We start from the raw sequence: 13,688 nt of genomic DNA, 5'->3' as shown, positions 1-13,688 counted from the left end.
CTAGCTTACGCTACGGGAAAGATTCATCTTTTCTGAGAAATTGAAGCAAAAAAATTATCCTATAATTTTGTATCCATTGTCAACGCAGTTCAGCTGCACCAGACCATGAGCGGGCTAGCTAGCAGCTCATTGGTTCGCTCACAGAGAACTGCTTAAGCCTATGAGGGGACGCGAATGAACTCTCGGCCAATGAGAGTCTGACATGCTCTTATTGCGTCAGAGCCCGCCGAAACGGGCGTGGTCAGAGAGTATAAATTCGCCTCCCAGGCTGTAAACTCTGGTTTTCATAGAATGAAGCGAGAACGCTAGTAGCACAAGCACGGCCAGGAACGCAATACTCGCTCCCTCATCTAGAGAGAACCGAGGTTACGTTAGGTAACCGATTCGTTCTCTTACGAGAGGTTCTCTTGTATTGCGTAAGCTAGCTTACGCTACGGGAACACCTGGTCAACGCTGTGCGTGCTAAGCATCCACTATGAGTCCCAGGGGAGACCCCAGGGAACCCTTATGAGTGGGAATAAATATATGTACATGTGACAAAGGCCAGCAGAGCGGGCCGGAGATTGTGTAGTACATAAGCACATGATAGAGAGGGACAGAGCGAAACCGGTCCGAGTGAATAACTCCCTATAGTGCAGCTCAACCAGAAGAGCTGTAACATACTAGACTGCTAGTAGTTTAGCCTGCAAGGCGGGAACTTCCAGATTGTAAAATCTGACAAAGGTGGAGGGGGAAGCCCATCCCGCTGCCACACAAATGTCATGAATGGAAATTCCGCTGGACCATGCCCACGATGAGGCCATGCCTCTAGTGGAATGAGCCCTGATGCCCAGAGGGCATGGCAGGTCTTTTGATGCGTATGCGGCTGCAATGGCATCAACTATCCATCTGGATAGAGTCTGTTTCGAGGCGGCCAACCCTTTGGTGCGCCCACCGAACGAAACGAAAAGCTGCTCAGATCGTCTGACCGGAGCAGTGCGAGTAATATATAATCTCAGGGCCCTGACCGGACACAGGAGATTAGAGTCAGATTCGCTATCGGATGCAGGCAGAGCCGATAGGGAAATAACTTGTGCCCTGAACGGGGTACCAATCGCTTTTGGGACATAACCATGTCTAGGTTTGAGAACGACTAAGGAGTCATTGGGCCCAAACTCGAGACAGGAAGCGCTACTGGACAGCGCGTGAAGGTCTCCCACACGTTTTACTGACGCGAGCGCGAGCAGAAAAGCGGTTTTGAGCGAAAGGTATTTGAGGTCCACGGTGTTTAGCGGTTCGAATGGGGGGGCTTTCATAGCTTCGAGAACTATGGAAAGGTCCCAAATCGGCACCGAAGGGGGGCGCGGGGGGTTCATCCTTCTAGCTCCCCTGAGGAAGCGGATGACCAAGCCATCTTTGCCCAGTGACTGGCCGCGCCGGGGTTCAACGAATGCTGCGACAGCTGCCACATACACCTTGAGAGTGGACGGGGACCTGCCCTTGTCCAGCATCTCTTGGAGTAAAACTAGCAAGGAAGGGACCTCGCATGACCGTGGGTCCAAATTTCTGTCGGTGCACCATTTAGAGAACACAGACCATTTAGACGCATAGAGCCTTCTAGTAGAAGCCGCTCTAGCCTAAATGATCATGTTTAACACTCCCTCTGGCAAAGCAACGGGTAGTCGTTGATCACCCACGCATGCAGCGCCCAGCGCTCTGGGTGGGGATGCCAGATCGTTCCGCGAGCTTGGGAGAGGAGATTTGCTCTGACTGGAATGGGCCACGGGGCTGTCTGTGACAGCTGAGTGAGCTCCGGAAACCAAGTCTGACCCTCCCAACGCGGGGCTATGAGGAGCACCGAGTGGCGGGTTTCCCTGATTCTCTGAAGCACCTGTGGTAGCAGAGAAACCGGAGGGAATGCATAAAGTGGGCGGCTGGGCCAGGTCTGGGCTAGCGCGTCCTCGCTCTTTGAGAAAAATATTGGGCAGTGGGTGTTCTCTTCTGAGGCGAAGAGGTCCACCACTGCTCTGCCGAATATTCGCCACAGCTTTTGGACTGTAAGAGTGTGCAGGGACCATTCCCCGGGGGGAATGGGGTTCCTGGACAGACTGTCTGGACCGTCGTTCAGATGACCCGGCACGTGCGTCGCTCTGAGCGAGAGCAGGTGACACTGAGACCAAACTAACCGGAGACCACGGCTATATTGTCCGAACGGATCAGCACTTGGTGACCGTGAATGCGCGGAAGAAAGCGCGTGAGCGCGTTCTCGACCGCCAGCATCTCCAAACAGTTTATGTGGAGGAGACTCTCCTGAGCTGACCAGGGGCCGAAGGCCGGTGAGCCCTCGCAGACCGCACCCCAACCCGTGTTGGATGCGTCTGTCGAGATGACTTTTCGGCGAGAAAAGGTCCCCATGGAAACGCCCCGCTGAAACCATTCTGCCACGGTCCATGGCTGCAGAGCTGTGATACAGGTCTGCGTTACCTTTATCAACTGGCGGCCCGTGGTCCACGCGCGGTGAGACAGTAGCTCTCTCTGTGATTGTGCCAAAATCAGCCAGTCGTCCAAATAGTTCAGTATTCGCAGCCCCTGTCTCCGCAGGGAATGGAGAGATAGCGCTTTTCTGCGGCTCCGTCCACAACGCGAAGCGGGGCGGAAGAGTCAGAGCGAGTTCTGGCAGAGAGCGGGGCATTCCAGGACTTCGTGAGTTCCGCGTGCAGTTCAGGCAGGAAGGGCGCGGCCCGTTTAGTGACGGGAGTCGAGCGCTGGCGGAAGTAGCTGCCGTCCATACGGTTGATGGTCTGCTCCGGGGGAGGGGACCAATCGAGCCCGAGGCGTTCGACGGCCTGTGAGAGGAGGCGCACTAATTCCTCCTCGATTCCAGCGCGGGTCCCAGAGGATTCTCGGGCCGAGGAGGCGTGAGAACCGGACCATTCCTCACTGTCTGAAGCGAGAAGCGAACAGGTTTCCTTGATGTCCGCGCCGTCATCGGAGGCGACAGAGCGGCCACTCGGCGGCAACTGTACGTCCGGAAGCGACGGAGAAGGAGAGCGGAAGGCGAAAGGCTCCGGCGGGATGAACGCTTCCAGCTGGGGTTCCGGCGGCCTCTGAGAGCGGCGTTTCTTCTTCCGCGGCGAAGTCAGAGGCGGCGCGGAAGCAACTTTAGTGGCCTGAAGTCGAGCCCGCAGGGTCGACAACGGCATCTCCTCGCAGAGATCGCAGCCGCCATCGGCGAGGGCGAGCTCGGCGTGCTCCAATCCGAGGCAGAGAGCGCAGATGACGTGGTGGTCTCCAGTCTCGAGGGCAGCGCGGCAAGAACCGCAGGAGGATTTACGAGACATCTTTACAAAGACGCTCGGCTCTTTTAGGTACAATACAATACAATATAGGAAGCTTTTTCGTAAAAAGGATACAAATCCGTCGGATGGTGCTAGCTCGCAGGACGGCTGAAGGTGGCGAAGACGGCCGGCTTCCTCAGTCTCCCAGATGCTCGCTAGAGTTGCCTTTTCGACGACGGCGGCTTCTCTCAGGATCAGCAGATGCGTGTAGCCTCGCTGAAGAGATGAAAAATCAGAGTTTACAGCCTGGGAGGCGAATTTATACTCTCTGACCACGCCCGTTTCGGCGGGCTCTGACGCAATAAGAGCATGTCAGACTCCCATTGGCCGAGAGTTCATTCGCGTCCCCTCATAGGCTTAAGCAGTTCTCTGTGAGCGAACCAATGAGCTGCTAGCTAGCCTGCTCATGGTCTGCTGCAGCTGAACTGCGTTGACAATGGATACAAAATTATAGGATAATTTTTTGGCTTCAATTTCTCAGAAAAGATGAATCTTTCCCGTAGCGTAAGCTAGCTCACGCAATACGAGAGAACCTCTCGTAAGAGAACTAAAAGCCACAAAGCATCTTTAAAAGATCTGGTTGGTTTGAAACTTTAGCTTGTATGGTTAGTGGCTCAAGTTTGTGTTATATAATTGGTTTGTTTAATTGTCTGTGTTTTTTCAAATGGCATTGTGTTTCTCAGTATTCAGCTCCGCAGTTGAAGATGAATCCCTGGAGTGATGTTAATAGTAAATGATTAAGGACTCCTACTGTCTTGCAGAAGCAGTTTGAAGGAATTGTTTGACCAACATTAATCTAGTTTACTCCCCATGATATTACTCTAAATCCTTGTGTTTTCATTCATGAAACACACGGCTGGAGGGGAGGTTTGTGACTGTAACTGTCAATCACAAAAAGCACATTAAATGATGATGATCCATAAGTAGTCTGTGTGATTCATGTATTCATTAATTTAAGTAGTTTTGCTCTGTCAAAAACAGTCCAAAAATTCAGAGCCTCCCTTCTACATTGATATATGGAGTTACCTGTAGTTACAGTAGGAAGTTGGGTGTTTGCCTGGCAGATGTGTCTTCAGTCTAGGTTTAGACTGATTGTTTCTAGAGAAACCATAGCATGAGCAAATATTTAATTTTAAATGCATATTTGGTACTGTACTTTATTTTTTCTCAATGAGACAACTTTGCTCTTTCTGTCCTCTTTATTTGGTGCTTTTTCACCAGTTGATGTGGAATAATACTGTACTGCCCAGTTTCACAGACAAAGCTTATGCCTAGTCCCAGACTAAAATGCATGTTTGAGTTTCAACTGAAAGCAACTTGCACTGACATACATTCAAATATGTCAGTGCCATTTTTTTTTGTCTCAAGATACACACCAGTAATGTGTTTTTTTTTTTTCAAGGCATGTTTATAAACGCTACTTAAATGTACTAATTGAACAAAGGCTTAATCCTGGTTTATTCTAAGCCCTGTCTGTGAACCCAGGCCTTAATAAGAGTGTGTGTTGGGCCTTCATTCAGTGGAGGTCAATCACAAGAGATAGACATTAAAACTTTAGTTCTATGGGCTATAACATCAGCTTCTATGCTGATTAATTAATGAATCATTGATCTAATTAATTAGCAGATCCCAATGATGAGTTAATGAGTCATCCAGGTGGTACAGATTTATGTTTGGCTTTAAAAGACCTGGTTGTTTTGAAACTTTATCTTGTATGCTTACATTGGTTTTCTTAGTGTCTCAGTTTCTGTTATAGAATGGGTTTGATTAAAATTACTGTTTTGGTGGTTCTTTATCTTCAATTGGTATGGAACGGTGAGTTTAGTTTTCTTTGTTTTTTGCTTGTAGTAGCCTAAATATACTTGTCTGTATTTTTTTTAAATATCAATGTGTTTCTCAGTTTTCAGCTCTACAGTTGAAGATGGTTTTCTCCTTTTTTGTGTTTCTTAATCTAACATGCTCTACATGGTTATTTTGTTAATCGCAAAAACTTTCTTTCTCTCCCTCTCTGCAGACAATCAAGTTGGTGCATCCAGTTCTGTGAACGCCACGTTCAGCCAGGATGATGCTCAGGGTTCTGGTTCTGTGAACGCCACCTTCAGCCAGGATGATGCTCAGGGTTCTGGTTCTGTGAACGCCACCTTCAGCCAGGATGATGCTCAGGGTTCTGGTTCTGTGAACACCACCTTCAGCCAGGATGATGCTCAGGGTTCTGGTTATGTGAACGCCACCTTCAGCCAGGATGATGCTCAGGGTTCTGGTTCTGTGAACGCCACCTTCAGCCAGGATGATGCTGAGGGGTCCGGTTCTGTCAACGCCACCTTCAGCCAGGATGATGCTCAGGGTTCTGGATCTGTGAACACCACCTTCAGCCAGGATGATGCTCAGGGTTCTGGTTCTGTGAACGCCACCTTCAGCCAGGATGATGCTGAGGGGTCCGGTTCTGTCAACGCCACCTTCAGCCAGGATGATGCTCAGGGTTCTGGATCTGTGAACACCACCTTCAGCCAGGATGATGCTCAGGGTTCTGGTTCTGTGAACACCACCTTCAGCCAGGATGATGCTGACTATGAGTGGTCCGGTTTTGGGCCACACATCCACTGACAGATATTGCAATTCTCCCTAGACTAGAGAATAAGGAGTTTTGCCAATATTAACAGGAGGTTTGTGACTAACTGTCAATCACAAAAAAGCATATTAAATGATGATCCATACGTAGTCTGGGGTTTCATGTTTTCACTGATTCAAGTTGTTTCGCTGTGTCAAAATAGTTCTGCCATGCAAAGGCAAAAGGCCGTAACTTCGTTTTTTTGTCAAAGTTATTGTTGGCACATTCAAGTATATTGAGTCGATTTGTTTTTTTTTTTTGAGAAAATAATGGGTTGTCTTCCCAGCAAACACAGAACGTTGTACCAATATTCTAACAACATGGTCAAAAGGTTGCTATAACTACGTTGTGTGGTAAGGTTGTTACAGCGTTGTCACAATGTTGACATTGCAACACCGTTCAGGGCCATTGCTTAGGGTTGTGCCTAGGGTGTCTGGACAACCACTGGACGACATTTGTACTCGTCACTGCCCTGAAACGCGACAGCCTTTAAAATTTCAACTGACCATTGGGCCATCTCATTCTTCCTCGCGCAAGGATACGTGAGTATTGCGTTTAATCTACCTCCGCTAAATAAGACGTGTAATTCAAACACAACCTACAACTTCCTTGTTTACTGTGACACTTATTTGAACATCTTCTGGTCAGGTATGACAAATATTTTAACTTTATGGCAAAACTAATTGACATTTTCAGCATTCTTTGAACAGACAGCGCTTAAGCGCAGCGACTTTTTGCACGTTCATGTTTTTTGTTAGATTTTCTCATGCTAGTTAACGTTAGTCACTCCCTGTATCCTGTCATGTGAAGCTCCAATTTGCTTTGTTCTCTGCCAAGTTTACCTGTGCCTGCAGTGCCACCCTCTCTGGTCCCGGATTTTCTACCTGGTTTCGGACTCGTGCCTGTCTACTGGTTTCTGGGCTTGCATCTCTCCTCTGGATTTGTTGAAGTTTCCTGGACTGATTCTGGTTGCGGTCCTGTACAGAACCCGATTTTTAACATTAAATGATCTGATCTGCCTTTGCTTTTTGTTTTATTATACTTGAAATTTGTATATTCTTTAGGTTTTTTTTATTTTATTTTTTTCATAAATGTATGACTTTTGGAAGTCCAATTTGATTACCATGCAGTTTTAATAAAGTTGAGTTAGCTAACATATGTAATTTTTACTTTTCAAAAGTGTACACTTGCAGGTGTTAATTAATTTACAGTTAAGCCTGTAAATAATCATAAGGATAAACAAAATTTCATAATTATCTGACTAATTTAAGATTAACCACATAACATGTTAAATGGGGGATATCTATATCTTGCATAAAAAAAATGTCAGAACGTTGTCTCGCAGTTGCTGAATGTTGGGCAACAACGTTGCTACAGCCCTGTCACGTTGTTACAATGTTGCCATAGTAAAAATGCAACGTGCCACAGACGTTGCTTGCCACAGCGTAAATGAGTTTGCTGGGTTAACAGTAACTTCCAAAAGGCCACGAGGAAAACAAGGCAGAACACAATAACACCAGTTACCGCTCTTTGGCTTTGTTTTAGAACGCTCAAATTGAGTTACAGTGCTCTGCCTTTGTTTAGCTGTGTGTCAATACAAAACATGGTCCGGATATTCGTATGGTCTGAACCTGCTCCATCGACAAACGTGCGATATCAATCACAAAAGATATATGCAGAGTTGACAGAAAAATGGTACTCATGCTGTAGCAGGTGAATACAACAAAGAATTTGCACCTCACCCAGGGCGGGTATCGGACCTGTGTGAAACACACATACATCTAGCTGGCAGTGTGCCAAAACTGCGCAGGTGCCTTCAACCAGTAGTATGTTCCTGCACAACCGGAGGCTGCAGTTTCAGGACCCTAGTTTTTTGTGACAGCGCCACCTACCGAACTGGATGATATAGCGGCGGCTGAGGTTTCAGGACCGCAGTTCTAGGATCCAGGTGGTTTAGTTTGTAGTATCAAGATCCACCTATTATCTTAAGTCTTGTTAGAAAAAAAAAAAAACATTTTAACAAATAAGATTATGGAATAGAAAAGCTCCTGCAGGAGGTTCAGTAGAGCAAGTAGCATCAAGCTACATGACTCAATTTAAAATATTAATATTACACTTTTACTTAAAGCTCACTTTAAACCACCATCGAGTATTTGTATCATATTCCTGTCACGGTTTAAAATGGTTTTAAGTCAAAAAAAGATGTTGAAATATGTTATATTTAGCATTTTATATGCAGCTAATGGCTACACCTTGCTTAGCAATACTGTAAACATTCTTTTTTCATGAGAAAATATCCAAAATCACACACAAACCACATATACTCGAAATCATGCATTTATTAGCTTCTTGTTTCAGGTGAAGAGATGTGTCTTAGCTTTGTTATCACGGAGGTCAGAATGAGGAAGTGTACACAGCATACACAGGAGCGCATCATGCAGAAGGGCAGGATTTATTGTCACGTTGAACCACGTGAGATGATTGACAGCTGTATAGTGAATAAGAGAGCACTGAGATCATAACTGACGCTGACGGGTGCTGTATATTGTGTATGTGAACACAAATAAACCGGAGAAGACGTGAATGACTGCTTTATGAGTGATGATTTCTATTCAAAATAACAAACTTTACAGATTAATAATTTTACTCTCCTGTCATAAATTAAGAAATGAATGTCACTGCAAACCGACGAGGGACTATGTCACAAGGAGTGATAATAATGTGCATACAACATAATGAAGCAACAAAGTGTACTGGTGCATACAACATCAAACCAACTGTTACATGCGGGTTATACAGAAATCATAGGGCTTCTTTACACTGTCAGTGAAATGTGACCCAATTCCGATTTTTTGCTCATATGTGACAGATCGGATGTGTTCTATGACAGTGTAAAAAACGCATGCATTCAGATATTTTGAAATCGGTTTCAGGCCTCGTTCATATGTGGAAAGAAATCAGATATGTGCCAATGCGACTCATGTAAATAGGCAGATCGGATTTTCTGAGGCATTAGGCTACGTCTCCGTGGTTTAATGACAAAAATAGTTCTCTCACGAGAGGTTCTCTCGTATTGCGTAAGTTAGCTTACGCTACGGAAAGATTAATCTTTTCTGAGAAATTGAAGCCAAAAAATTATCCTATAATTTTGTATCCATTGTCAACGCAGTTCAGTTGCAGCAGACCATGAGCAGGCTAGCTAGCAGCTCATTGGTTCGCTCACAGAGAACTGCTTAAGCCTATGAGGAGACGCGAATGAACTCTCGGCCAATGAGAGTCTGACATGCTCTCATTGCGTCAGAGCCCGCCGAAACGGGCGTGGTCAGAGAGTATAAATTCGCCTCCCAGGCTGTAAACTCTGATTTTTCATCTCTTCAGCGAGGCTACACGCATCTGCTGATCCTGAGAGAAGCCGCCGTCGTCGAAAAGGCAACTCTAGCGAGCATCTGGGAGACTGAGGAAGCCGGCCGTCTTCGCCACCTTCAGCCGTCCTGCGAGCTAGCGCCATCCGACGGATTTGTATCCTTTTTACGAAAAAGCTTCCTGTATTGTATTGTATTGTATCTAAAAGAGCCGAGCGTCTTTCTAAAGATGTCTCGTAAATCCTCCTGCAGTTCTTGCCGCGCTCCCCTCGAGGCTGGAGACCGCCACGTCATCTGCGCTCTCTGCCTCGGATTGGAGCACGCCGAGCTCGCCCTCGCCGATGGCGGCTGTGATCTCTGCGAGGAGATGCCGTTGTCGACCCTGCGGGCTCGACTTCAGGCCACTAAAGTTGCTTCCGTGCCGCCTCTGACTTCGCCGCGGAAGAAGAAACCCCGTTCTCAGAGGCCGCCGGATACCCAGCTGGAAGCGTTCATCCCGCCGGAGCCTTTCGCCTCCCGCTCTCCTTCTCCGCCGCTTCCGGACGTACAGTTGCCGCCGAGTGGCCGCTCTGTCGCCTCCGATGACTGCGCGGACATCAAGGAAACCTGTTCGCTTCTCGCTTCAGACAGTGAGGAATGGTCCGGTTCTCACGCCTCCTCGGCCCGAGAATCCTCTGGGACCCGCGCTGGAATCGAGGAGGAATTAGTGCGCCTCCTCTCACAGGCCGTCGAACGCCTCGGGCTCGATTGGTCCCCTCCCCCCGAGCAGACCATCAACCGTATGGACGGCAGCTACTTCCGCCAGCGCTCGACTCAGCCGCCGGCCAAGCAGCCTCTGCACTCCACTCCATGTCCGTCCTTCAGATTCTACAGGGCGATTTACTTCTGGGACGATTTACTGGGACGAGAGCGGAAAAAATCCCCCCTCAGTCGCGGATTTGAGGAGCGCCACGGACATTGCCCTTCGCGCTACAAAATCTGCTGCTCAAGCCCTGGGGAAATGCATGGCCGCCATTTGTGTGTCTGAAAGACATTTGTGGCTCACACTCGCCGACATGGGAGATTCTGAGCGCGCCGCCTTTCTCAACGCCCCGCTCTCTCCATCCGGCCTCTTCGGATCTGCTGTCACGGGTATCGTTGACCGTTTCTCCGAAGTGCAGAAAGCCTCCCAGGCCATGAATCTCTTTCTGCCTCGTCGCACTAGCTCCTCTGCAGGCCGCTCACGTGACCAGCCTCCTGCACGAGCCCCACCCAAGCGCCCAGCTCAGCACAGTCAGACTTCTCAGCGACGCCAGGGCGGCCGCCCTCGTTCTCGCTCTGACAGCCGCCACAGACCGCCGCCTCCCCGGGGGCCTCGGCCTAGGATCACGCTGAAACCTGATCACTCGAAGTCTGCCTAGCACAGCTGAGGAAAAGACGGCGCTCTCCCGCCGCGGCCGGACCGCCGTCAAAGTTTCGCCCTCTGTTAGTCCCCGATCACGCGGCTACTACAGCAGTGTACCCCGCCATTACCAAGCCGGTCCCCTTTCCCGCTTGCATGAGCACAAACGCCGTTTTCACGGCGACCCAGAGAAATCTCAAAAAGAGCATAAAAGCCTCCTGTGTAGAAAAAGTGCCCACAACACTGTGTTCACTCATACACAAAAGCATTTCAGTTCCCGTGTTTCTCACAGAGCCCACTCTCATAAAGCGGTCCCAACCCGCTCAAGTTTCAGAGTGCATAAGCCCCACCTCTGCTCACTCTGTTACACGGCCCTTAAACTCCTCTCTGAGTGTAAGTCCCGCTGTCATAAACACTATGAGCGCGCCCGCGCAGCCCGCTATGTGCAGCAACGGGGACCATGTAGCCATTCACCCCTTAGCGTTACGCTTCAAAGCGTGGGAAGCTATTCCGGGAATTTCCCAGTGGGTGCTAAACACAATAAGGCTAGGCTATCGCTTACAGTTTCACCGCCGCCCTCCACGTTTCCGAGTGCGGCTAGAAACTATTGTGAACCCAGAAGCAGTGACTCTGCTCCGTTCAGAGATAGCAAAACTATTGTGCAAAAGGGCTATAGAGAGAGTTCCTCTATCTATGAGCGAGTCGGGGTTTTACGGCCGTTATTTTCTGGTTCCAAAGAAAGACGGCGGCCTCAGACCAATCTTAGACCTCAGATTTCTGAACAAAGTTCTCATGAAGAGACCGTTCAAAATGCTCAATATCAGAAAACTCCTCGCGCATGTGCGCCAGGGGGACTGGTTCATTTCACTAGATCTGAAAGATGCTTACTTTCAGATTCAGATAAATCCCCTTTACAGGCCATTCTTACGTTTCGCCTTCGAAGGCCAGGTTTATCAATACACCGTCCTTCCGTTCGGCCTATCCCTTGCACCCCGCACGTTCAAAAAGTGCATGGATGCGGCGCTCGCCCCCCTGCGGAGTCATGGGCTGCGAATATTGAACTATTTGGACGACTGGCTGATTTTGGCACAATCACAGAGAGAGCTACTGTCTCATCGTACAGTTCTCCTCGACCATCTGAAAGCTTTGGGCCTCTCTGTCAACTGGACAAAGAGCGCACTACAACCCAGTCAGACTATCTCCTTCTTGGGTATAGAGCTAGACTCGGTCACGATGACGGCTCGTCTGTCAACACAGCGCGCGCGCCGTGTTCAGCGTCTCGCCGCTTCTTTTCAGATGAACAGACTCACACCTCTGAAAACTTTTCAGAAGGCGTTGGGTTACATGGCCTCAGCCTCCGCAGTGCTCCAGCTGGGGTTACTGCGCATGCGGCCGCTTCAGCTCTGGTTGAAGAGTCGTGTGTCTCACCGCGCATGGACCACGGGCCGCCAGCTGATAAAGGTAATGCAGACCTGTATCACAGCTCTGCAGCCATGGACCGTGGCAGAATGGTTTCAGCGGGGCGTTTCCATGGGGACCTTTTCTCGCCGAAAAGTCATTTCGACAGACGCATCCAACACGGATTGGGGTGCGGTCTGCGAGGGCTCACCGGCCTTCGGCCCCTGGTCAGCTCAGGAGAGTCTCCTCCACATAAACTGTTTGGAGATGCTGGCGGTCGAGAACGCGCTCACGCGCTTTCTTCCGCGCATTCACGGTCACCACGTGCTGATCCGTTCGGACAATATAGCCGTGGTCTCCTATCTAAACCGTCAGGGCGGAGTCAGATCCAGGAATCTCTTCCAGCTGACAGAACACATCTTAGTTTGGTCTCAGTGTCACCTGCTCTCTCTCAGAGCGACGCACGTGCCGGGTCATCTGAACGACGGTCCAGACAGTCTGTCCAGGAACCCCATTCCCCCCGGGAAGTCCAAAAGCTGTGGCGAATATTCGGCAGAGCAGAGGTGGATCTCTTCGCCTCAGAAGAGAACACCCACTGCCCAATATTTTTCTCAAAGAGCGAGGACGCGCTAGCCCAGACCTGGCCCAGCCGCCCGCTTTATGCATTCCCTCCGGTTTCTCTGCTACCACAGGTGCTTCAGAGAATCAGGGAAACACGCCACTCGGTGCTCCTCATAGCCCCGCGTTGGGAGGGTCAGACTTGGTTTCCGGAGCTCACTCAGCTGTCACAGACAGCCCCGTGGCCCATTCCAGTCAGAGCAGATCTCCTCTCCCAAGCTCGCGGCACGATCTGGTATCCCCACCCAGAGCGCTGGGCGCTACATGCGTGGGTGATCAACGACTACCCGTTGCTTTGCCAGAGGGAGTGTTAAACACGATCATGCAGGCTAGAGCAGCTTCTACTAGAAGGCTCTATGCGTCTAAATGGTCTGTGTTCTCTAAATGGTGCACCGACAGAAATTTGGACTCACGGTCATGCGAGGTCCCTTCCTTGCTAGTTTTTCTCCAAGAGATGTTGGACAAGGGCAGGTCCCCGTCCACTCTCAAGGTGTATGTGGCAGCCGTCGCAGCGTTCGTTGAACCCCGGCGCGGCCAGTCACTGGGCAAAGATGGCTTGGTCATCCGCTTCCTCAGGGGAGCTAGAACGATGAACCCCCCGCGCCCCCCTTCGGTGCCGATTTGGGACCTTTCCATAGTTCTCGAAGCTATGAAAGCCCCCCCATTCGAACCGCTAAACACCGTGGACCTCAAATACCTTTCGCTCAAAACCGTTTTTCTGCTCGCGCTCGCGTCAGTAAAACATGTGGGAGACCTTCACGCGCTGTCCAGTAGCGCTTCCTGTCTCGAGTTTGGGCCCAATGACTCCTTAGTCGTTCTCAAACCTAGACATGGTTATGTCCCAAAAACGATTGGTACCCCGTTCAGGGCACAAGTTATTTCCCTATCGGCTCTGCCTGCATCCGATAGCGAATCTGACTCTAATCTCCTGTGTCCGGTCAGGGCCCTGAGATTATACATTACTCGCACTGCTCCGGTCAGACGATCTGAGCAGCTTTTTGTTT

At 49.5% G+C, this 13,688-nt stretch overlaps 1 protein-coding gene across 1 annotated transcript in view; it reads right to left on the bottom strand.

Annotated features, from left to right (window-relative positions):
* Positions 1–5,386: 5,386 nt before the first annotated feature.
* The window catches only part of LOC130095042 (uncharacterized), a 38,008-nt gene continuing 29,706 nt past the window's right edge, over positions 5,387–13,688 (bottom strand). The window contains exons 7-10 of the mRNA XM_056261686.1: positions 6,768–6,902; positions 5,729–5,939; positions 5,459–5,638; positions 5,387–5,400 (exon numbers count right to left, since the gene is read on the bottom strand). Coding sequence (XP_056117661.1) covers positions 5,387–5,400; positions 5,459–5,638; positions 5,729–5,939; positions 6,768–6,902 — 540 coding nt within the window. The remainder of the gene's footprint in view (positions 5,401–5,458; positions 5,639–5,728; positions 5,940–6,767; positions 6,903–13,688) is intronic.

The sequence above is a fragment of the Rhinichthys klamathensis genome, unplaced genomic scaffold (genome assembly GCF_029890125.1).
Source record: "Rhinichthys klamathensis goyatoka isolate OS25496 unplaced genomic scaffold, OSU_Roscu_1.1 h1tg000184l_1, whole genome shotgun sequence".
Classification (NCBI taxonomy): Eukaryota; Metazoa; Chordata; class Actinopteri; order Cypriniformes; family Leuciscidae; genus Rhinichthys; species Rhinichthys klamathensis.
Note: the sequence above shows the minus strand (reverse complement) of the source record. Positions and strands in the feature narration are given on the sequence as shown.